Consider the following 22,625-nt stretch of genomic DNA (forward strand, 5'->3'; position numbering starts at 1 on the left):
TATTTATCATAGTTTTACATCCGTTTTGTGTTAGTTTCTGGACCAAAGTTGAAAAGAAAAGCTTAAAAATAAAGGACTTAGTGGTTCTAAAAAGGAATACGTCTGTTATCAAAACTTTCAAATGTAGAAATAATACACGCATCACGAATCTCGGGCTTCCGGTCATCGCGCAATGCATACTGGGAAGGACCCTCCGACAAAGTGAGCATCAAACCGACATGTTGATTTCACAGTGGGATGCGTCTATTGACAAAGTCGATCTTTTCAAGTCTTTTGAACCATAATCGCTTTTGTTTATCGTTCTGACATTGTCATATTTTAGTTTTGGGATTTGGACATCGTAATTGTGTGGTTGTTTGATGTCCTAACGGCGGAAAACGGGCTTCGGAAGTTTGCGAACTCCATAAATGCAAAAGTGAATCAAATGTGTGTGACTGCAAACCTCCGTTCAAACTGTTTCCCTTCTCAACGGAACAGAAAAATAGTGAAAGTCAAAATTTGTCAGGGGTATGAATAATTTTGGGTTTGACTGTGTATATATTGCAATACACTTTTTTTCTTCAGGAGTACCGTATGCTGAGAAATCGATTATTATTATTATTACAGTCGGGTAGATTACAAAAAACAAAGTATTCATTAGTAGGTTTGATGTCGGTATGTTCATAAAATTCTCAGATTTGATTTGCCAAACCAACAATTCTGTCTTACACCATCGTCTTTTCACCCTAAACACTAAATACTTGAGCGATTCTGCACCACGACTCAATCCCACCAAACGTCAAACGGACAAATGTGGAAAATATTTATTCAGGAAAACGATCATAAATAGCAGCCACAAAGTTTTAAACACGACAGCATTTATTTTAACACACAAATGTACTAAACAAAACCTGTATAAAAATATAATAAACCATTATAAATCATATTTGTTAAAACACTGCTATACCGACGACGAGCTAGTGCAAAAATGGTAAAAGGCAGATCGGCACAGACACTGATTCAAACTTTCCCCAAGATTAATCAAAACATCAGTAACACGTTTAAAATTCTGTGTTTAAAAGTGAGTTGGCGCTAGATGGTACAGTTCGGAGGGACATTCAAAGTTATAAATTGTTAAAGTTACACTGTGTCGCTTTTTGGTGAACGAAGACGACCTGTTTGTCTACGTAGAGATATAGAAGTTTAATGCCGTACTGTGGAACATTCAAGCACATCTCCATGGAGTCAAAGAGTCACAAGAAAAGTTCCGTAGCGCAGCTTTGAGAGTAGTTTTAACAAGTAGTAGCAGAAGTAGTAGTAGCAGTACCAGTAAAAGTACTAGTACTAGTACTAGTAGCAGTAAAAGCACTAGTACTAGTAGTAGCAGTAAAAGCACTAGTAGTAGTAGCAGTAGTAGTAGTAGTAAAGGGAGTACTAGTAGTAGTAGCAGTAATAGTAGTGAAAGTAGTAGCAATAGTAATAGTAGTGGAAGTAGTAGTAGTAGTAGTAGTAGCAGTAGCAGTAGTAGTAGTAAAGGGAGTACTAGTAGTAGTAGCAGTAATAGTAGTGAAAGTAGTAACAGTAGTAATAGTAGTGAAAGTAGTAGCAGTAGTAATAGTAATAGTAGTGGAAGTAGTAGTAGAGTACATAGAAGTAAGTTTAATGCCGTACTGTGGAACATTCAAAAACATTTCCATGGAGACAAGTAGTCACTAGAAAAGTTCCGTAGCGCACCTTTTGTCAGTCAAGACTACAGCGTACGTTGGGTTCGCGAAATTTCAACTTCAAAAACCTAAAACGATCCAAAATAAACTTTTAACTGTTTTACGGCCGGTTCATAGCAACAGGTACACAGAAAATCACCATGGCAACGTGCTCACCTCTGTCCCTCCGGAGCCTACCATCTAAGCGCCAAACCTTAAAAGTCGGGTCAGTAAACGGCGTCAGAGGTGGGGGGGTGGGGGGGAGGTCACATGATGGAGCAGCTCTTGGGGGAGGCGGTCCAGCGGAGCCAGCTCAGTTTGTTGTCGGTGAACGGGGGATACCTGAGGCCGTTGATGCGCTCCAGGGCCCAGCCGCGCAGCACCACCGCCCTCTTGTGGCTGAACGTCTCGAAGCCCCAGCGCCCGTGGTAGCTCCCAAAGCCGCTGGCACCTGCGGGAAACGAGTCAAAGAGTACGCGCTGAAAAATACACAACATCTAGTGCTCACATTCTTTCAGTTTTAGTCCAGAACATGTTTATTCAAGGTCTAATTTAGGGTAGAACCATGTCTAAAATAAAACTAAACTATTGCTAAGGTATTTCTTCAAAACAACAATTAAGAGTTTATTTAACTTTCATTTAATATTTGGAGTGTACAATATTGTAGTAGAAGTGAAAGTAGTAAAAGGAGTAGTAGGCGATAGTAGTAGGTGGTAGTAGTGGTAGTAGTAGGAGGTGGTAGTAGTAGTGAAAGTAGTAGAAATAGTAGAGGCAGTAGTAGAAGTAGCAGTAGTGAAAGACGTAGTAGTAGTAGTAGTAGTAGTAGAAGCAGTACAAATAGAAGTAGTAGTAGAAGCAGTACAAATAGAAGTAGAAGTAGCAGTAGTGAAAGACGTAGTAGTAGTAGAACAAATAGAAGTAGTAGTAGTAGTGAAAGTAGAAGTAGAAGTAGCAGTATTAAAAGAAGTAGTAGTAATAGTAGAAGTAGTACTAGAAGTGAAAGTAGAACTAGAAGTTGTAGTAATAGTAGTGGTAGTAGTAGTGATAATAGAAGTAGTAGTAGTGATAATAGAAGTAGTAGTAGAAGCGTAGAAGTGAAAGTAGAACTAGTAGTAGCAGTAGTAGTTGTAGTAGTTGTAGTAGAAGATTTGGTCATTTTGCAGCACTACAAATCAAAACAGTTTTGCAGAACAGTTTTTGAATATCTTCTGGGAGCAGGCTTGAGTTTCACTTTAAAAAAAGATTTGGCATGTTTAAAATTTTACCCAAATTTCTGTATCTTTGGCAAAAAAAAAAGTGCATTTGTATGTTCTCCATATCCAACTAAGTCTTCTATTCTAGTATTGCTTTTTTTGTAATTTAAAAAAACAAATTATCCTAAAAAAACGTGAATAAAAGTTCCTCCTCCTCAGCCCTCTTCACGTACCCACTCCTCCAAAAGGCAAACCGGGCAGGGTCATGTGGATGATGCCGTCGTTGGAGCAGAACGCCCCGCTGCTCGTCTTTTCCAGGACCGTGTTGACGATCTGCGGAGCAAACGCGCAATAAGAACACGAACATCACAGAACGCCGCGAGGTCTGTACGAGCTCCGGCACCGGCTCTGTCCACTCACGCTGGAGTCATCGGAGAAGACGTAGAGGGCCAGGGGCTTCTCCTGTCTGTTCATGAAGGCTATGGCCTCGTCCACAGAGCTCACGGTGATGAAGGGCAGCAGGGGCCCGAAGATCTCCTCCTGCATCAGAGCGTCGTCCTCGGACACGTCCACCAGCACCGTGGGAGCTGCGGCGGGACAGAGGAGAGAGGGTCAGGTCGGGAGCTCTTTATACCAGCATTAAAAAAGTGTCAGGTGAACGATAACTGTTTAGTTTTGGGCTCCGTCACCTCCTTGTTCCTATGAATGTCATTGCTCTGTCTGGAATGTTCCGCAGTATGACCACTGTTGGGCAAGTTACTTCAAAACTGTAACGTGTTATTTATGACTTATTACTGTCACTTTAAAGTAATTTGTTACATCAAAATATTACTGTATTACTGAGGACTGAACCAGAACTGATCCGAGGACTGAACTGAGAACTGAACTGAGGACTAAACCAGGATTGAACAGAGGACTGAACCGGGGACTGAACCAGGTCTAAACCAGGAGGACTAAACCAGGAGGACTAAACCAGGAGGACTGAACCAGGACTAAACCAGGAGGATTAAACCAGGAGGACTGAACCAGGACTAAACCAGGAGGACTGAACCAGGATTAAACCAGGACTGAACCAGGTCTAAACCAGGAGGACTAAACCAGGAGGACTAAACCAGGAGAATTAAACAGGAGGACTGAACCAGGACTGAACCAGGACTGAACCAGGACTGAACCAGGACTGAACCAGGACTGAACCAGCACTAGGAATCTAGGAGTGGCCCTGAGAGGGTGTCTGCAAAACGCCGGTGTCCTGTCGAGTCGAACCGTAACGACTGTGTTTCTCCGCTGCCCGGAATTATTTTTAAAAGGAGAATAAACGTCCACATGATCGAGGAATAAAATAATACGGCTTTAAAAGCGGAATAAACCACTCACCCGCTTAAGTTTAATTCTGAATAATCATTTTCTTTGGGAATTAAGTGTTTACATGATCATTTTAAAGCGGAATTCATTTTTAGTCAGAATTAAAGCTCTCATGTTAAAGCGTTTGACGGACCCTCCACCAGAAAAGTTACACAGTGCAGCTTTACTCCACGTACACGCACCTATGTACTTGTCGGCCTCGTCGCTCTCTCCTCCCAGCACCACTTTCCCTTTGCTCTTCCCCAGCAGCCCCATGAGCCGGGTCCAGTGTTTGGCGGAGATGATGCGGGCCATGTCGGGGCACTTCTGGGGCTCCTCGCCGTAGAACTCGAAGAGGACCTGTTTGAGAGCGGTCACCAGGGCGTCCCTCGTCTCCTCCGTGCACAGGACGTAGTCGGGGGCCACGCAGCTCTGGCCCACGTTGAAGTACTTGGCCCAGGCGAGTCTGCGCGCGGCCGCCAGCGGGTCCACCCGGTGATGGATGAAGCAGGGGCACTTCCCGCCCAGCTCCAGGGTGACGGGCGTCAGGTGAGGAGCGGCCGCCTGGAGGATACAACGGGCCACCGACTGAGAGCCTGTGGGACAGAGGTGAAAGCGGTGAGATCAGAACAGACTTTTTTAGATTTCGAGACATTTTATTGTTTATTTTTAAGACTACCGTATTTTCTGGGCTATTAGACGCGCTCTTAAGCCTCTAATCGCATCAAAAAACAACCGCGCGCCCCACAATCCAGAGCGCCACATACACGAATCCACTCCGGTGTCCCAGCGCGACTTCAGTAAACTACAAAGCTGCACCACCCGCAGCGCACGCAAACACACACGGAGCAGACAGCGTGGAGGTGTTTTTGCTTCGCTTTGCTCGGTGCGTTTCACAGTTTCTGGAGTTTACTGGTCAGAAATCCACTGGCAAAAAAAACAATATCTATGCGAGTTAAAATAACCTAAATTACCGTATTTTCCACACCATAAGCCTCCAACCCCATCAAAAAACGACCCGCAGAACTCGCAAACACGCACGGAGCAGACAGCGACCGCGCAGTGAAAAACACCCACAGACACACTCATCACTCCACGCCGACGAGGAACGGAACGGAGGAACGAACCGAAAAAGTGTGCAATGTGCCACTTCTAGACACGACTGAACAATCCGTTGGTCCCAGACAGCACCCTCCCTACACGCCACAACTGAACAAAACCCAGAGTCACCGTGAACGAACAAACAAACAAAACCACTCACCCATCACACTGTTGTGTTTCCTTTAAAGTCCAGTGCTGTTTATTTGTGAAAAAAGTTCGAAAATAGACCATTTAATGACAGTGCGCCTTATAATCCAGAGCGCCTAATAGTGCAGAAAATACGGTATATATTCCTGGAGGAAAGAGGAAAGAGATCCGCAATCCAGTTCTTCTATTTTTTATTTCAACAAAACAAATTGTGATGTTTCAGGTCAAACCCTTCTTCACACATGAAAGTTTGAGTTTTTTCGCACCCGTTTTATAAATATAGATCCAGGTCCAGTCTCCAGACCCATGTGATTGATCCAATAAAAGAAAAAAAATTTGATTAAAATTGCTGAATGGAATCTTTAGTAAATAGAGGTCACTCTGTTTTAAAATGGTGCATTGGGTCACCGCAGCCAAAAGTATTTACATTATGTACAATTTATATACAAAATAAAAACACAGAAGACAGTTTTATTTTTTTTATTTTGTCTATAAAATGTAAATAATATAAATATATAGAATCAATTTTGAGTCATATTGGCCATACTTGTCAAAACCTGATCCTGTTAGTACTTGGATGGAGACACAGGGAAAATCAGGAGCCACAGGGGGGCGCCAGACGCAAAAATTGTCATTGTGTCCTTAGGCAAGACACTTCACCCACATTGCCTAGTATGAATATGAAAGTGGTGTGTGTGTGTGTGTGTGTGTGTTGTTGTGGTCGGGGGGAACCGTTGGCACTGATTGACAGCCATGCTTCTGTCAGTCTGTCCCAGGGCAGCTGTGGCTACAATAGTAGCTTACACCACAAAGTATGGAGTGAATGAATAATGTTCTGTAAAACATCTTTGTGACATACTGTATGTCTGTGAAAAGAGCTATATAAATAAAAACTTACTTAAAGAACGCTTTAAAAAACATCAAGCAAAAAATTATAAAATCAAAATACCAAAACACAAAATAAATAAAATTGCAATCAAATTATTTGTGTAATCATGTACAATATCCGTCTTTGTGTCTTTTAGTTTTGTTCTGTTCTTTCTCAGTTTTGTTTGATCCCGTTTTGTTTTTTAGTTATTACTTTGTGTGAATTTTTATGATTCTAGCTCTCTGATTTGCGCTCCTTCACTTTTTGGGAGCTCAAATTAGAAGGCTGGAATCATAACAAAAGAAAATGGTACCAAACAAAACTCAGAAAGACAAAAGCAAATGTTTCCAAAGAGCCAAAGACAGATATTTTACACAATTATACAAATAATTAGCAAAATTGTTTATTTAACTTTTTAAAATAATTTTTATTTATTTTTTTTTGGTATTTTGATTTATACTTTTTTGCACGTTCTTAGAACTATTTCATTCAAAATTGATTCCAGATAACAAACATGTCAAACTCAGGCCCAGGGGCCAAATTTGACCCACAATATAATTATATTTGTCCCGCGAAATCATATCAAATACATATTAGAGCTGCCTGCTGGCTACAGACAGACTATAGAGACATTTAAAATGTAGTTGTTATTTTATATTCTGCTTGTTCTGGATTCAATGTTTAAGCAAAACTATTATTAAACATTTATTTTAATAAGAAAAGTTTTAACATTACAGATCTCGAAAGAAGAGAAAACATGCAGATATTGTTGAAATGTTTCAATAAATATTTAGTTTGGCCCACGACTTAGTCCCAGTTTTTAATTTTGGCCTCTGTGATTTTGAATTCCGTTAACTGGAAGTCCCACAAACCTACACTTTCGGGACACTTTCGGCCATTGTGAAAAAGATCTATTTGGCTGGTGATTTTTAGGCAATCAACATTTCCCCATAAACAATTTTGACCCTTGATTGTGTGTGTTTTTGTGTGTGTGTTTGTGTGTGTTTTGGAGTGCATGTTTGTGTGTGTGTTTGTGTTTTTGAGTGTATGTTTTTGAGTGTGTGTGGGGTTTTTTGTGTTTTTGTGTGTGTTTTTTTGTTTTTGTGTGCATTTTTTGTGTTTTTGTGTGGTTTTTTTTGTGTGCGTTTATTGTGTTTTTTTGTGCGTTTTTTTGTGTGCGTTTTTTTTGTGTTTTTGTGTGCGTTTATTGTGTTTTTTGTGTGCGTTTATTGTGTTTTTTTGTGCGTTTTTTTGTGTGCTTTTTTTTGTCTTTTTGTATGCGTTTTTTTGTGTGCGTTTTTTTGTGTGCGTTTTTTGTGTTTTGTGTGTGTGGTCACCTGTGTATAAGATGTGGTCGAATTTATTTTTCAGCAGAGCCTGTGTGTCCTCTGCTCCTCCACACACCACAGCGAAACAGTCCTGAAAAATCAAAAAAAAAAAAAAAAAACCCAAAGACGATTGTGTTTAATCTCCGTCTGTGATCGTGTCAAAGATTGTATCAGTGTTTTGTTTTATTTTTTTTACCTGTGACAGGTATTTGGGTACAAGTTCAGCGATCACAGCCTCCACCGCAGAGCTCACTTCTGACGGTTTGATGACCACACAGTTTCCTGCACCAAAACACTAGATTAGAGAATTACAACCGCAAGCAGCGTCAGAGGCCCCTGCTGACTCAGAAGACATGCAACAGAGACAGGAAGCACGAGACGGAAACAAAACAAAAACAAAGTCTGGTTTCTGTTTGACAGACTAATAAAGTTCTAAAAATGTGTTTGTGTTTGAGATTAGACTTGATTTGCAATTCAGTTTAAAAAGGAAAATTCACCTGAAAAAGTATAATTTTAAACATGTAAAATTAAGTTAATAAGTAATGAATTTACAAAGTGCTGCACATCATAGAAATAGATGAGAGAGGATTTATTTTCTCTTCCATTTTGTCACTCCTCTCCCCCTTCTCCTTCTCTACTTCTCTCACTCGTCTCCTGCCCATCCTCTCTTCCTCTCCTTCTCCTGTCTCTCTCATCCTCTCCCTTTCCCTGTATTCTTTCCCCCGACTCTTCTCTCTCCCCGACTCTTCTTTCTCTCTCCATCTTCCAGGCTCTTCTTTCTGTCCATCTCCCCGACTCTTCTCTCGCTCTGTCTCCCCGACTCTCCTCTCTCGCTCCGTCTCCCAGACTTTTCCTTCTCTCCGTCTCCCCGACTCTTCGCTCTCTCTCTCTCCAGATGACTCTTTCTCTCTCTCTCCCCCAGAAGACTCTCCTTTCTCTCTCTCTCTCTCTATCTCCCAGACTCTCCTTTCTCTCTCTCTCTCTCTATCTCCCAGACTCTCCTTTCTCTCTCTCTCTATCTCCCAGACTCTCCTTTCTCTCTCTCTCTCTCCCAGACTCTCCTTTCTCTCTCTCTATCTCTCTATCTCCCAGACTCTCCTTTCTCTCTCTCTCTATCTCCCAGACTCTCCTTTCTCTCTCTCTATCTCCCAGACTCTCCTCTCCCTCTCTCTCTGACAACTCTCCTTTCTCTCTCCATCTCCCAGACTCTTCACTCTCTCTCTCCCTCCCAGAAGACTTTCTCTCTCTCTCTCAGTCTCTTCACTCTCTCTCTCTCTCTCTGACTCTTCACTCTCTCTCTCTCTCTCTCTCTCTGACTCTTCACTCTCTCTCTCTCTCCCTCTCAGACGACTCTCCTTTCTCTCTCTCCGTCTCCCAGACTCTCTTCTCCCTCTCTCTATCTCCCAGACTCTTCTCTCTCTCCCTCCCTCCCAGACTCTTCACTCTCTCTCTCTCCCTCTCAGACGACTCTTTTCTCTCTCTCCGTCTCCCAGACTCTCCTTCTCTCTCTCCATCTCCCAGACTCTCCTTTCTCTCTCTCCATCTCCCAGACTCTCCTTTCTCTCTCTCCATCTCCCAGACTCTCCTTTCTCTCTCTCCGTCTCCCAGACTCTCCTTTCTCTCTCTCCATCTCCCAGACTCTCCTTTCTCTCTCTCCATCTCCCAGACTCTCCTTTCTCTCTCTCCATCTCCCAGACTCTCCTTTCTCTCTCTCCGTCTCCCAGACTCTCCTCTCTCTTTCTCTCTGACCCTTCTTTCTCTCTCCCCGACTCTTACTTTCTTTCCCCGCCACATCCTCTCTCCAGCTCCCTCTCTCTCCCCCTCTCTGACTCCCTCTCTCTCTCATTCTTTCTCTATCCTCGTCTCCATAAAACAATCCCTTACCTGCAGCGATAGCCCCCACTAGTGGCAGGAGCAGGAGGTGTATGGGGTAGTTCCACGGCCCGATGATGAGCACCACCCCGAGAGGCTCCCTGCGCACGTAGCACTCGTCCACTTTTGTCGCCTGGAAGAAGAAAAAAAAGAAGAACAGAACGTCACGGAGAACCATCAGAACAAACACGGAGCATTCTGCGGTATTATAAAGCAAAAGGTCAAGGTAAAAGTAAAAGTATCTCACCAGAGTTTTGGTCACGTGCTCGTCCTGCATCCAGCTCCTCAGGTTGGACAGAGCGAAGTGCACCTCATTAATGACGATGTCCATCTCGGATAAAACCGCTTCGAATTTAGGCTGTGGCGGAAAAAAATATGCAAATTAAACACATACACATTTCTTTCTTTCCTTCTCTCTCTCTCCCCGACTCTTTCTTACTCTCTCTCTCTGACGCTTTCTCTCCCCAACTCTCTGACTCTCCATCTCCTTTTTTCTCCCTGACTCTCTCTCTCTCTCCCCCCGACTCTCTCTCTCTATCCAACTCTCTCTCTTTCTCTCTCTCTCCCCGACTCTCTCTCTCTCTACCCCCGACTCTCTCTCTCTCTCTCTATCCAACTCTCTCTCTCTCTCTATCCAACTCTCTCTTTCTCTCTCTATCCGACTCTCTCTCTCTTTCTCTATCCAACTCTCTCTCTCTCTCTATCCAACTCTCTCTCTATCCGACTCTCTCTCTTTCTCTCCCCGACTCTCTCTCTCTCTTTCTCTCTCTCTCTCCGACTCTCTCTCTGACTCTCTATCCCCGACTCTCTCTCCCCCGACTCCCTTTCTCCCCCCCGACTCTCTCTTTCTCTCTCTCTCTCCCCCCCCCGACTCTTTCTCTCTCCCCGACTCTCTCTCTGACTCTCTCTCTCTTTTCTCTCTCTGACTCTCTCTCTTCTCTCTATCCCCGACTCTCTCTCCCCCTCTCTTTCTCTTCCCCCCCCCCGACTCTTTCTCTCTCCCCCGACTCCCTCTTTCTCTCTCTCTGCCCCGACTCTTTCCTTCTCTCTTCCCAATTCTCTTTCTCCCCCCCAACTCTCATTCTCTCTCTCCCCGACTCTCTTTCTCTCTCCCCCCAACTCTCCGACTTGTTTTGTCTCTCTCCGACTCTTTTTCTCTCTTTCTCCCAGACTCTGACTCTTTCTTTCTCTCTCCCCGACTCAACAAATTAAGTAAGTCTTTATTTATATAGCGCTTTTCAGACATTTTCTGTCCCCAACGATGCTTTACAGAGCATTATTCAGCATTAATGAAATTAAACACATATAATCACCAGTATAGAAACAGGTAATTATCAGTTTGTGGTGGTTGGTGATAATAAAACTGTGAAACAAGTGTGTAATTAAGAAAAACTGTTCTGCACTCTGCTCTAACGTGAGTCAGTATAGTCACATTTTCTTTGTGTTTTGGTCATTTTGAAGCAGCTTTTCTTTATTTTACTTAAACAAATTCCAATGTATGCCTCTTTTTACTGTTGGCAGGGATCAGATTGGTCAAAAATATGGACACCAGGCACATTTCTTGTATAAAACTGGGACAAATCAGTGGTTTTGTATAAATCTGCTGGGACAGGGGACACAGGGCTCAAAACTGGAACTGTCCCGGGTAAATTGGGACGTCTGGTCACCCTGCTTCATTGTCTGATCTCTATTTTCGCTGCATATGACTGAAAGCTTCTCATTCTGCGCTCTTCTGTCTTATTATTTATGTTTTGATTTGTTTGCATTGTGATTTTATGCATTTCTTATTCTGTAAAGCACTTTGAATTACTTTGTGTACAAACTGTGCTGCACAAATAAACTCTCCTTCCCTTTCCTTAAATGGTTAATACTCAATTATTACATAATTCAGAAACTGGTGCCATTGTACAATCCCAGACGTGACTGTTTCGAGCTGAAAGGACTTTAAACCACCAGATGAACATGACAGGTTTCTTGAGCCACTCCCAAATAATTATAAAAGGTGCAACATTTGTGGGTCAGAAGTTTGGAGATTTGTTTTAAAGACAGAGATTCTGAACACAACTGTTTGTACTGATGTGTGCTACAGTGAAAGTTGGTGTCTGTGAAATGAAAATGCAAACGGGAAATGATCTCTATAATGTCTAATCAGCAGGTTTAAAAGGAGAAACAATGGAGTAATTTCTCCTTTGAAACTTGCTGATTAGATTTTATTACAAGTCCAAGCATTACACAGGCACAAAGCAGCATTTAAACAAAAAAAAGTTTTTCAATATAAAACCAAAAATATGAAAACGAAAAAAAACTACAGTTTTCTTCATTATTTGTCTCCAAAACCAAAATTAAAAAACAGATAATGATTCGTTTTTTCAGTTTTCGATTTTGTGTTTAAATGAAGAATGGAAAAAACGGATAACAACCGTTTACGTGACTTCCGTGACTGCGACGCCGGATTTTTGAGCTGCATACGGACTGAACCAGGACGGATCCAGGTCTGGGACCAGACCAGAACCAGAGCAGGGCCAGGGCGGGACCAGAACGAGACTGAGACCGGGACCCTGGGCAGACTCCAAGCTTTGACTCTGAGCCTCCGCGGGGTCCGAGCCTCAGCTTCGAGCTCCAGCCCTGCCATGGGCTCTGAGCTCCCGGTCTCAGTCCCGGTCTCAGTCCCGGTCTCAGTCCCGGTCTCAGTCCCGGTCTCAGTCCCGGTCTCGGTTTGGTCCGCTCTCGGTCTCAGTCCCGCTCTGGTCCCGGACCTGGTTCAGTCCTGGTTCAGTCCTGGTTCAGTCCTGGTTCAGTCCTGGTTCAGTCCGGCATTGCAGTCACGGAAGTCACGTAAACTTGAAACGGTTTTGGAGACAAATAATGAAGAAAATTGTTGATTTTTGTTTTCTTATTTTTGGTTTTCACAGATTCTCCAGGTCTGTTTGTGACGAGGAAACAGAACTACATCAGATCAGATTAAAACGTTGGACGAACCTTGGCCAGATCTTTGTGCAGCGCCTCCAGGATCCTCTGCTCGTTCTCCTGGAGCAGACTCAGGAGTTGGTTGAGTTGGGCGCGTCTGAACTTCTCGGGAACGGTGACCCCGGACTGGAAGGAGGTCCTGAGTCTCTGCAGCATCGCACTGTGGGACTCCATGCTCGTGCCGGGCTCTGGTCTGTGTGCGGGGACTGGGACGAGGCTAAAGGGCACAAGGGCAGAAACACACAAAGATCAGGAAAGGTTCAGTTGTGTCATTTATGGGATTTTTGTCAGTATTTATTCAAATTAGGGGTGAACGATTTCGGAAAACCACAGCAGCTGAGCGATCGAATTCTAATGCTGAGGTCAGACGGTTTCCACGAACTGTTGTCTGTGTGCGTGAAAATATATTTCCCCTTGGGGACTTTAGTTCTGGATTAGTCCAGATTAAAATCATGTTTAGTCCTGGTCTAGACCTGGTTTAGACCTGGTTTAGTCCTGGTTCAATGCAGATGTAGTCAGGGTTTAGTTCTGGATTAGTCCAGGTTAAGATCATGTTTAGTCCTGGTCTAGTCCTGGTTTAGTCCTGGTTTAGACCTGGTTTAGACCTGGTTTAGACCTGGTTTAGACCTGGTTTAGACCTGGTTCAATGCAGATGTAGTCAGGGTTTAGTTCTGGATTAGTCCAGGTTAAGATCATGTTTAGTCCTGGTCTAGTCCTGGTTTAGACCTGGTTTAGTCCTGGTTTAGTCCTGGTTTAGTCCTGGTTTAGTCCTGGTTTAGTCCTGGTTTAGACCTGGTTTAGACCTGGTTTAGACCTGGATTGGTTCTGGATTAGACCAGGTTAAGATCATGTTTATTTGTGATTCACCCTTGTTTAGCCTTGGTTTAGTCCTGGTTCAGTCCTGGTTCAATGCAGATTTAGTCAGGGTTTAGTTCTGGATTAGTCCAGATTAAGATCATGTTTAGTCCTGGTTCAGACATGATTCAGCCCTTGCTTAGCCCTTGTTTAGTCTTTATTTAGTCCTGGTTCAATCCTGGTTTAGACCTGGTTTAGACCTGGTTTAGACCTGGTTTAGACCTGGTTTAGACCTGGTTTAGACCTGGTTCAATGCAGATGTAGTCAGGGTTTAGTTCTGGATTAGTCCAGGTTAAGATCATGTTTAATCCTGGTTCAATCCTGGTTTAGACCTGGTTTCAGACCTGGTTCAGCCCTGGTTCAGCCCTGGTTCAGCCATGATTCAGCCATGATTCAGCCCAGCCATGGTTTCAGCCCTGGTTTCGCCCTGGTCCAGACCTGGTCCAGACCTGGTCCAGACCTGGTCCAGACCTGGTTCAGCCCTGGTTCAATGCAGATTTAGTCATGGTTTAGTTCTGTATTAGACCAGGTTAGGATCATGTTTAATCCTGGTTAGTCCTGATTCAGCCATGATTCAGCCCTGGTTTCGCCCTAGTTTCGCCCTAGTTCCGCCCTGGTTTCGCCCTGGTTCAGCCCTGGTTCGCCCTAGTTCCGCCCTGGTTTCGCCCTGGTTCAGCCCTGGTTTCGCCCTGGTTTCGCCCTGGTTTAGACCTGGTTCAGCCCTGGTTCAGCCATGATTCAGCCCTGGTTTCGCCCTGGTTCAGACCTGGTTCAGACCTGGTCCAGACCTGGTCCAGACCTGGTTCAGCCCTGGTTCAGCCCTGGTTCAGCCATGATTCAGCCCTGGTTTCGCCCTGGTTCAGACCTGGTCCAGACCTGGTCCAGACCTGGTCCAGACCTGGTTCAATGCAGATTTAGTCATGGTTTAGTTCTGTATTAGACCAGGTTAGGATCATGTTTAATCCTGGTTAGTCCTGATTCAGCCATGATTCAGCCCTGGTTTCGCCCTGGTTTCGCCCTGGTTCAGCCCTGGTTCAGCCCTGGTTCAGCCCTGGTTCAGCCCTGGTTCAGCCCTGGTTCAGCCATGATTCAGCCATGATTCAGCCCTGGTTTCGCCCTGGTTCAGACCTGGTTCAGACCTGGTTCAGACCTGGTTCAGACCTGGTTCAATGCAGATTTAGTCATGGTTTAGTTCTGTATTAAACCAGGTTAGGATCATGTTTAGTCCTGGTTCAGCCATGTTTCAGCCCTGGTTTAGCCCTTGTTTAGTCTTTATTTAGTCCTGGTTCAGTCCTAGTTTAGACCTGGTTTAGACTTGATTTAGACCTGGTTTAGTCCTAGTTTATTTATAACTTTATAAATACATTCTTGTACCAGGCTTATACAGCTCCAAGAGGGCCTAAAGTCTAAAAGTCTAAGTCTTGTACACAGTTTTCCAAAGTAAGAAAAATGATGTGATGAAGTTTTTTTGCCGAAACGTTATTTAAAAAACCCCAAAACAAAACAGGAAGTAACAGCTGATACACAACACATCCCCAACAAAGTAAATACACTTCACCATATTGTCTTTAAAAAGAACCTAAGAAGTTAAAATAAAAAAAGCTTTGGGACGTCGGCCATCTGAGCGTGCTGTGCATTTTTTTAAACGTTTACACAGACTTGACCCAAACATAAAGTCAGAGAGCATTATCAGCGCAGTACAACAGTGAGACAAGGACACAATAGAAGATTAGGCTGCACAGGATAAACACGTCGTCACAGAACGACCGACAGGAAGTAAACTGAGAAAACTGAGAAGGCTTCACCCGACCTGACTCGAGATTAGGGCCGAATGTCTTGACAAGCGCAGACCAAAAGCAAAAGTACATATTTAGTTTATGTCAAACCTGAGTAAAAACACAGATAAACTCTATGTTATTAGATTCTTTTTTCAGATCAAGGGTTTGTTTTCATGCCCGACAGTTTCGACTGCTCCCTGCGCTCTTCCTCACGTGTCATTTCTTGTACAAAACTGGGACAAATCTGCTGGTAAAAAGGGATGTCTGGTCGCCCTAGGTCAAGTTACAGGTCAGATCTGTGGAGAGGCGACAGAATCCCTGTTTTTCTAGGTTTTTTTTTAGGGTTTTTTTTCATTAAAGTTAATTGGAAACAAAGGAACAAAATATATCGTACATTGACACAGCACGTCAATTATAATCCCCTTTCTCCTTTTCTAAAAGTAAACAAAGTCACTGTACATAATATATTATAGAAATGATCAAGCTTGAACAAAAAAAAGCTAATAATAACAAAACAAGAAAAAAAAAAAATAATAAAACAAAATAATATATATATGCATATATACATACATACACACGTACACATATATATGGACCCGGTCAAGCAGAAGTAAACAACAAGGCCAAAAATTGAAGTTAATGCATCTGATATAAAAATGTATTGAACAGATACATATGTGCTCTAGTTTATGAAACTGTTGACCTTTTTTCTGTACCATTTTTGGTTGTAAAGTTCCATACGTTTTAAACAGACCATGTATGAAACATGGAACAAAAATTATTTCCCAAATTTCAAAGACCTGCAAATCATGTAAATAAATGGATGTATTTCATCATATCTTGTGTTATTCCATCTTTGAACAGTTGATGAAGGTACATGATCTCGACGATTAAGAAAATTTAATCGAATGCCCATCCCTAGTCGCGATGTTTTCAAAGATCGTACGTGTGCAGGTTTAGCGCAGCTCTTTATGTTGTAGTAACCGGGACACTGCGTTTACATGCACCACGACGAAACCGGGACACAGATGTGCAAGTAAACACACTCACTGAGAGGTACAATGTCTCCAAGGAGGTACCACAGCCCAAATGTGGGACTGAGACCAAAACTCCAGTGTCTGCGCTGTGACACGCAGCTTCATATCTACGCACAGAAACCTACATTCGGGTTGTCGATTAGAAATGAACGTAATCGACGAAATTCTTAAAGATCAATTATCGATTAGTCGACTGATCATGCCCATTCCTACTATCAACACAGACGTTCACATCGACAGTCTGGTGTAATAATAGATTTGCTTCGGGTGTTTTTAGTGTCAGGATAACTATGGCCATTGACATGCACTAGTCTAACACCAGAAAATCGTCGAGCAAACGAATTTTAACACTGCAAGGTCAGACGGTTTCCATGAAGAATCAGGCCAACGAGGGGGTTGAAAAGGTTGAAAAATGGGTGTGGGAGAAAATGACGCAATTGCAGATTCGATGGAAAAATACGAGGAACATCCATAACGATACGTCTTTCCTTTTTTCTAGTTGGACCAGGACGACGAGGTTTGAAAAGATCAGTTTACAGAAGTGGAGTCACGAGTCTGGCCTCATCGTAAATTCTAACAGCTCTTCTCTGCTCTGACAGCGGAAAAACTCCGAGCTAGAGCGGCACAAATGTGGAAAAAAACAAAACGGAATTGAGATTTTTTTGAGAATTGCCTTTGCGATTTCTGTGTGATTCTGTTCAGAGTAGAGCTGCTCGAATATGGAAAAAAAAAAATCACAATAACGATTATTTTGGTCAATATTGAAATCACAATTATTCAAATGATTATTTTTTTGTTACACAATGCATTTATTCAGCATTTCTCTCTCAAAAAAAAATCACTTTGTTATTGATAATTTACACAATACTTTCAAATTTCAAATACATATAGGCTACAAATATGAAACTTAGATCAGTTCTGTGATGTATAAAATAATAAAATGAATAAAATATACTGAACATGAAATAAGGCAGAAAAACATAAATGTTTTCAAAATAAACTATATATCCAGCTGATAACGGATAACGATTTGTTTTTTCAGTTTTCGATTTTGTGTTTAAATGAAAAATGGAAAAAACAGTGACTTAAACTGCGATGCCGGACTTTTGTGACGCATATGGACAAAAACAGGACTAAAACCAGGACTAAACATTTTCGGTCCCGGTCTCTGTCCCGGTCTCTGTCCCGGTCTCTGTCCCGGTCTCTGTCCCGGTCTCTGTCCCGGTCTCTGTCCCGGTCTCTGTCCCGGTCCCTGTCGCGGTCCCTGTCGCGGTCCCTGTCGCGGTCCCTGTTGCGGTCTCCGTCCCGGTCCCAGTCTTGATCCGTTCCCGGTCTCAGTCTTGATCTGTTCCCGGTCCTGGTCGGGGTCTGGTCCCGCTCTTGGACCCGGTCAGGGTCTGGCCCCGCTCTCGGTCTGGCCCCGCTCTCGGTCTGGCTCCGCTCTCGGTCTGGCCCTGCTCTCGTTTTCAGTCCCAGTCCCGGTCTCGTTTTCAGTCCCAGTCCCGGTCTCGTTTTCAGTCCCACTCCCGGTCTCGTTTTCAGTCCCACTCCCGGTCTCGTTTTCAGTCCCACTCCCGGTCTCGTTTTCAGTCCCACTCCCGGTCTCGTTTTCAGTCCCACTCCCGGTCCCGGTCTCAGTCCTAGACTTGGTTCAGTCCTGGTTCACTCCGGCATCGCAGTTTAAGTCACGTAAACAGGAAACGGTCGTTATCAGTTTTTTCCATTTTTCATTTAAACACAAAATCTCAAACTGAAAAAACGAATCATTATCTGTTTACAGTTTACAGTAAACAAAAGTCTGTTCATGGAGACTTGGGCTCAACAGACAATTTGAAGACAACCAACAAGAATTTTCAGGATGTGGTTGGTACATTCATGTCATTTTAAAAAGCACGACAATATCAAGTAATCCAAAGTATTCAGATTACATTACTCACTTTAAGTAATTTAATGGATTCTGTTACAAACTACATTTTGGTATTTGGGTATGTAATCTGTAATCTGTAGGGGATTACATTTTAAAAGTAACCTTCCCAATAGTGTCGATAAGAAGCAGAGAAGCAGCAGCAGCAACAGGCTCCATGACTCAGAGCTCAGTCAGAACCTGAACCTGCCGCCGCTCTGGTCCCTCTGCATTTCACACACAGACACACAAACTCCATCAATACACGTCACTATGAGCAGGGTGGAAAGAAAGAAAGAAAGAGTACTGAATATTTGTGCTCAAGTAAAAGTAAAGTTGCACGGCTAAAATGTACTGGTTTAAAAGGTACTGCTGCCAAAACGGTGAATATGTGCATGAAAAATACAACCCAAAGTTAGTAATCGTCGGGCTGTCGTGATAACCCCAAAAATGAATCAACGCGGTGCTAAGAGGCCCACGACTAAAGTGACCCGACCCAGAGTCCTGCACGGGTCCATTTTTAGAGACCTGCACCCGTCCGGATCCGTCAACATTCCGACCAAACCTCAGGGGACCCAAACCTCAGGGGACCCAAACCTCAGGGGACCCAAACCTCAGGGGACCCAAACCTCAGGGGACCCAAAACTCAGGGGACCCAAAACTCAGGGGACCCAAAACTCAGGGGACCCAAAACTCAGGGGACCCAAAACTCAGGGGACCCAAAACTCAGGGGACCCAAAACTCAGGGGACCCAAAACTCAGGGGACCCAAAAACTCAGGGGACCAAAAACTCAGGGGACCAAAAACTCAGGGGACCAAAACTCTGTCCTGGGTTAGGACTAACTCAGGACTAACTCAGGACTAACTCAGGACTAACTCAGGACTAACTCAGGACTAACTCAGGACTAAACGAGGACTAAACGAGGACTAAACGAGGACTAAACGAGGACTAAACGAGGACTTAGGTGCACCCTAGACCGTTGGGTGACCCCAGGCTCTCTCTTTATTAAGGACTCCGACCCCGGCCCGGCGCGGGACTCCGACCCCGGCCCGGCGCGGGACTCCCACCCCGGCCCGGCGCGGGACTCCCACCCCGGCCCGGCGCGGGACTCCCACCCGAGCTGCCACAGTGAGAGCTGGAGAGATGCAGCTGCACTTGTTCCAAAGCCAAATGTTACTTCTCCCACATGACACGATATATCCACACGACAACCAAGGTACATGTGCATCTGCGAAACAAGTGCATCATCAGAGAGTTTTCAGAACCACTGAAAATTTTGTAACTCCGGAGGATGGGGGTTTATCAGACTTGTACACAAAACTTGCAAAATGTTTTATGCAACATTTATCGGCACATTTTCTCAGAGCTCCTGCCAATCAGAAACAGTAGTGAAACATCTCTGGACAGGGACCATGTGTGTGTTGTAATCGGTAAACCTACGGTGACCAGACGTCCTTATTTACTCAGGACAGTCCCAGTTTTGAGTCCAGTGTCCCCTGACCCAGCAGATTCATCCAAAACCACTGATTTGTCCAGTTTTATAGAAGAAAGGTCACAGAAGTCCCTATTTTTGACCAATCTGACACCTGCAGACAGTAAAGTTTTGGTAAAACACAGAATAGCTGCTTAAAAACGACCAAAACGGTAAGAAAATGTGACCATACTGACTCACATTAGAGCCGAGTGCAGAACATTTTTCCTTAATTATGTATTCGTTTCACAATTTGATTAATACTAACCTCCAGAAACCAAGAATGTCTCAGGCTTTTATTTTGGAAATTTGGTCACCCTAGTCCACCCTGTTATTAAAAGGTACAGTATGTAAGTCATCTGCTTTATTAAATATAAATACTACAGCCAAAGGAACAAAATGTCCATGAGAAATGAGTCGCAAACTCGTTTCTCACTCCAACGCCTTTATTTCTATTTGTTAAAAAGTTACATATTGTGACTTTAATACTTTAGTATAATCACGATTATTTTCAATTACAAGCATCAATGTGTAAAAATGTTCTCAAAAAATTAAAATTACTCTCAATTACAGTATTTTTGCACGTACAAGTAACTGGATACTTTCTATTCCTGGTCATGGTTGTACATTTACCAGGGGTCTGGTCTAGAACAGGCCTATTTACAGTGAATTTCAGCAAAATACTGAACAATTTTCTGAAATAACCCAGGAATTAATAAATTAATAATTAATAAAGAGACTAAATTAAAGCGAACAAATGTCCATAGTCTGGTCTTGAGAGCAAAGAAGGACTAGAACTATACCAGATCTAAACTGGGTCTAAATCAAGTCTAAACTGGGTCTAAAACAGGTCTAAACTAGGTCTAAACTAGGTCTAAACCAGGACTAAACCAGATCTGAACTGGAGCTGTGTCAAGTCAACAAAGAGACAAAATTAAGGCGAACAAATGACCATAGCTTTGTCTCGAGAGCAAAGATGGACTAGAATTATGACAGATCTAAACTGGGTCGAAATCAGGCCTAAACCATGTCTAAACCTGGATTTAATCAGGTCTAATCCTGGACTAAACTAGGTCTGAACTGGAGCTGTGCCAAGTCAACAAAGAGACAAAATTAAGGCGAACAAATGTCCATAGTCTGATCTCGAGAGCAAAGATGGACTAGAAATATACCGGGTCTAAGATAGGTCTAAACTGGGTTTAAACTAGGTCTAAAGTAGGATTAAATCATGTCTTAACCAGGTCTTAACCAGGCCTAACCAGGTCTAGTGAGTCATAGTGACTCAGCATTTTAAATCTGCATAATAAATTTTCTGGCAAAGGATACACCACCTGCTCGTCTTTTCACAGTATTGCATTAAACCCCGGGCCGTCTCCATGGAGACAAGCAGACGCAGGTGCTTCCAGGCCAAATTGGATTATAGATCACATCTGTGGAGAGGCAACCCCCGCTCACTGGAAGAACTGAGCTTGTGTTTTACTCAATAAAATCACCAGCAGTTGTGAAAATACAAAATGTAATGCATCTTTCATAAGGTGACCAGACGGGACAGTCCCGGGACAGTCCCAGTTTTGAGTCCTGTGTCCTCTGTCCCAGCAGATTTATACAAAACCACTGATTTGTCCCAGTTTTATACAAGAAATGTCCCTATTTTTTGACCAATTTGATCTACACCAGGACTAAACCAGGTCTAAACCAGGACTATATAAGGTCTATTTCAGGTCTAAACTAGGGCTAAACCAGGATTGTTTCAGGTCTGTTTCACGAGCAGTGAACGAGGACTGAACCAGGACTAAACCAGGACTAAACTAGTGCTAAACCAGGAGTATTTTAGGTCTAAACCACTTCTAAATCAGGTCTAAACCAGGACTAAAACAGGACTATTTCAAGTCTATTTTAGGTCTAAACCTGGACTATTTCAGGTCTAAACCAGGACTAAAACAAGACTAAACCAGGACTATTTCAAGTCTATTTTAGGTCTAAACCTGGACTATTTCAGGTCTAAACCAGGACTATTTCAGGTCTAAACCAGGACTAAAACAAGACTAAACCAGGACTATTTCAAGTCTATTTTAGGTCTAAACCTGGACTATTTCAGGTCTAAACCAGGACTAAAACAAGACTAAACCAGGACTATTTCAGGTCTAAACCAGGACTAAACCAGGACTAAAACAAGACTAAACCAGGACTATTTCAGGTCTAAACCAGGACTAAAACAGGACTATTTCAAGTCTATTTCAGGTCTAAACCAGGACTAAAACAAGACTAAACCAGGACTATTTCAGGTCTAAACCAGGACTAAAACAGGACTATTTCAAGTCTATTTCAGGTCTAAACCAGGACTACATCAGGTCTACTTCAGGACTAAACTTGCTCTAAACCAGGACTATTTTAGATCTAAACCAGGACTATTTCAGTTTTAAACCAGAGGAGCATAAATCGCATTAGTTTCGCCAAACTCCTGCAGACTGCGCTCGTGTATTTAGTCTCAGATTAAACTCTGACCCACGTGAGTCCAGAAATGCTCAACGTTACACGCCTTTTTCTTTTCTTTTCTTTTTTTTCTCCACAATTTTATTTATGCCCACCATCCCAACCCGGATGTTAAAAATCGGGCCACCCTATAACGCCGAGAGAGAGACATGTGCGTAAAAACGTGCGCGCAAACTTACCTTTCCTCCTAAAAAAACACAACTCAGACTCTTTACGCAGGAGATTTGTCGGACATTTATTTTCCACGCGGGCTGCAGCTGGATGTGGCGTCGTAAAAAAAAAAAAAAAAAAAAAAAAAAACTCACTTGCGCCGTGGAACCGAAGGGGCGGACGGGGAGGAGGAGAGGCGGCGGCCGGAGGAGAGGCGGAGGAAGGCGGCGGAGGAAGGTGGCGGTGGACGCGGCGGTGGTAGTGGCACCGGGGGGGACGGGGCAGGGGCTTTTCAGAGCTCGGCCTCCCTGCTGCGTGCACTTCCACGGGGGCGGGAGGGTTTGGAGGGAGGGAGAGGCTTCCGTGGTTCTTCTGGAAAAACTGGCTCCAGAACTTGTCCGGCGAGCGGCGCGAGACCAGACAAGTCACGGGTTTTGT

General features: G+C 43.4%; 1 protein-coding gene across 2 annotated transcripts; it reads right to left on the reverse strand.

The window, feature by feature from the left end:
- Positions 1-785: 785 nt before the first annotated feature.
- Positions 786-22,513, reverse strand: aldh3b1 (aldehyde dehydrogenase 3 family, member B1). 2 transcript variants are annotated; one of them, XM_055152786.1, is made up of 10 exons: positions 22,343-22,513; positions 12,512-12,716; positions 9,780-9,890; positions 9,545-9,665; positions 7,857-7,942; positions 7,670-7,751; positions 4,420-4,812; positions 3,296-3,462; positions 3,109-3,208; positions 786-2,133 (listed from the first exon to the last, which is right to left on the reverse strand). In XM_055152786.1, exons 2-10 carry the CDS (start codon positions 12,671-12,673, stop codon positions 1,949-1,951), a joined length of 1,407 nt encoding a protein of 468 aa, XP_055008761.1. In that variant the 5' UTR covers positions 12,674-12,716; positions 22,343-22,513; the 3' UTR covers positions 786-1,948. The 2 variants fall into 2 exon arrangements, with proteins under 2 accessions (XP_055008761.1, XP_055008762.1); XM_055152787.1 differs by having other exon boundaries at positions 22,217-22,360.
- Positions 22,514-22,625: the final 112 nt, after the last annotated feature.

The sequence above is a fragment of the Boleophthalmus pectinirostris genome, unplaced genomic scaffold (genome assembly GCF_026225935.1).
Source record: "Boleophthalmus pectinirostris isolate CB_2022bp ecotype Guang Dong unplaced genomic scaffold, ASM2622593v1 HiC_scaffold_17, whole genome shotgun sequence".
NCBI lineage: Eukaryota > Metazoa > Chordata > Actinopteri > Gobiiformes > Gobiidae > Boleophthalmus > Boleophthalmus pectinirostris.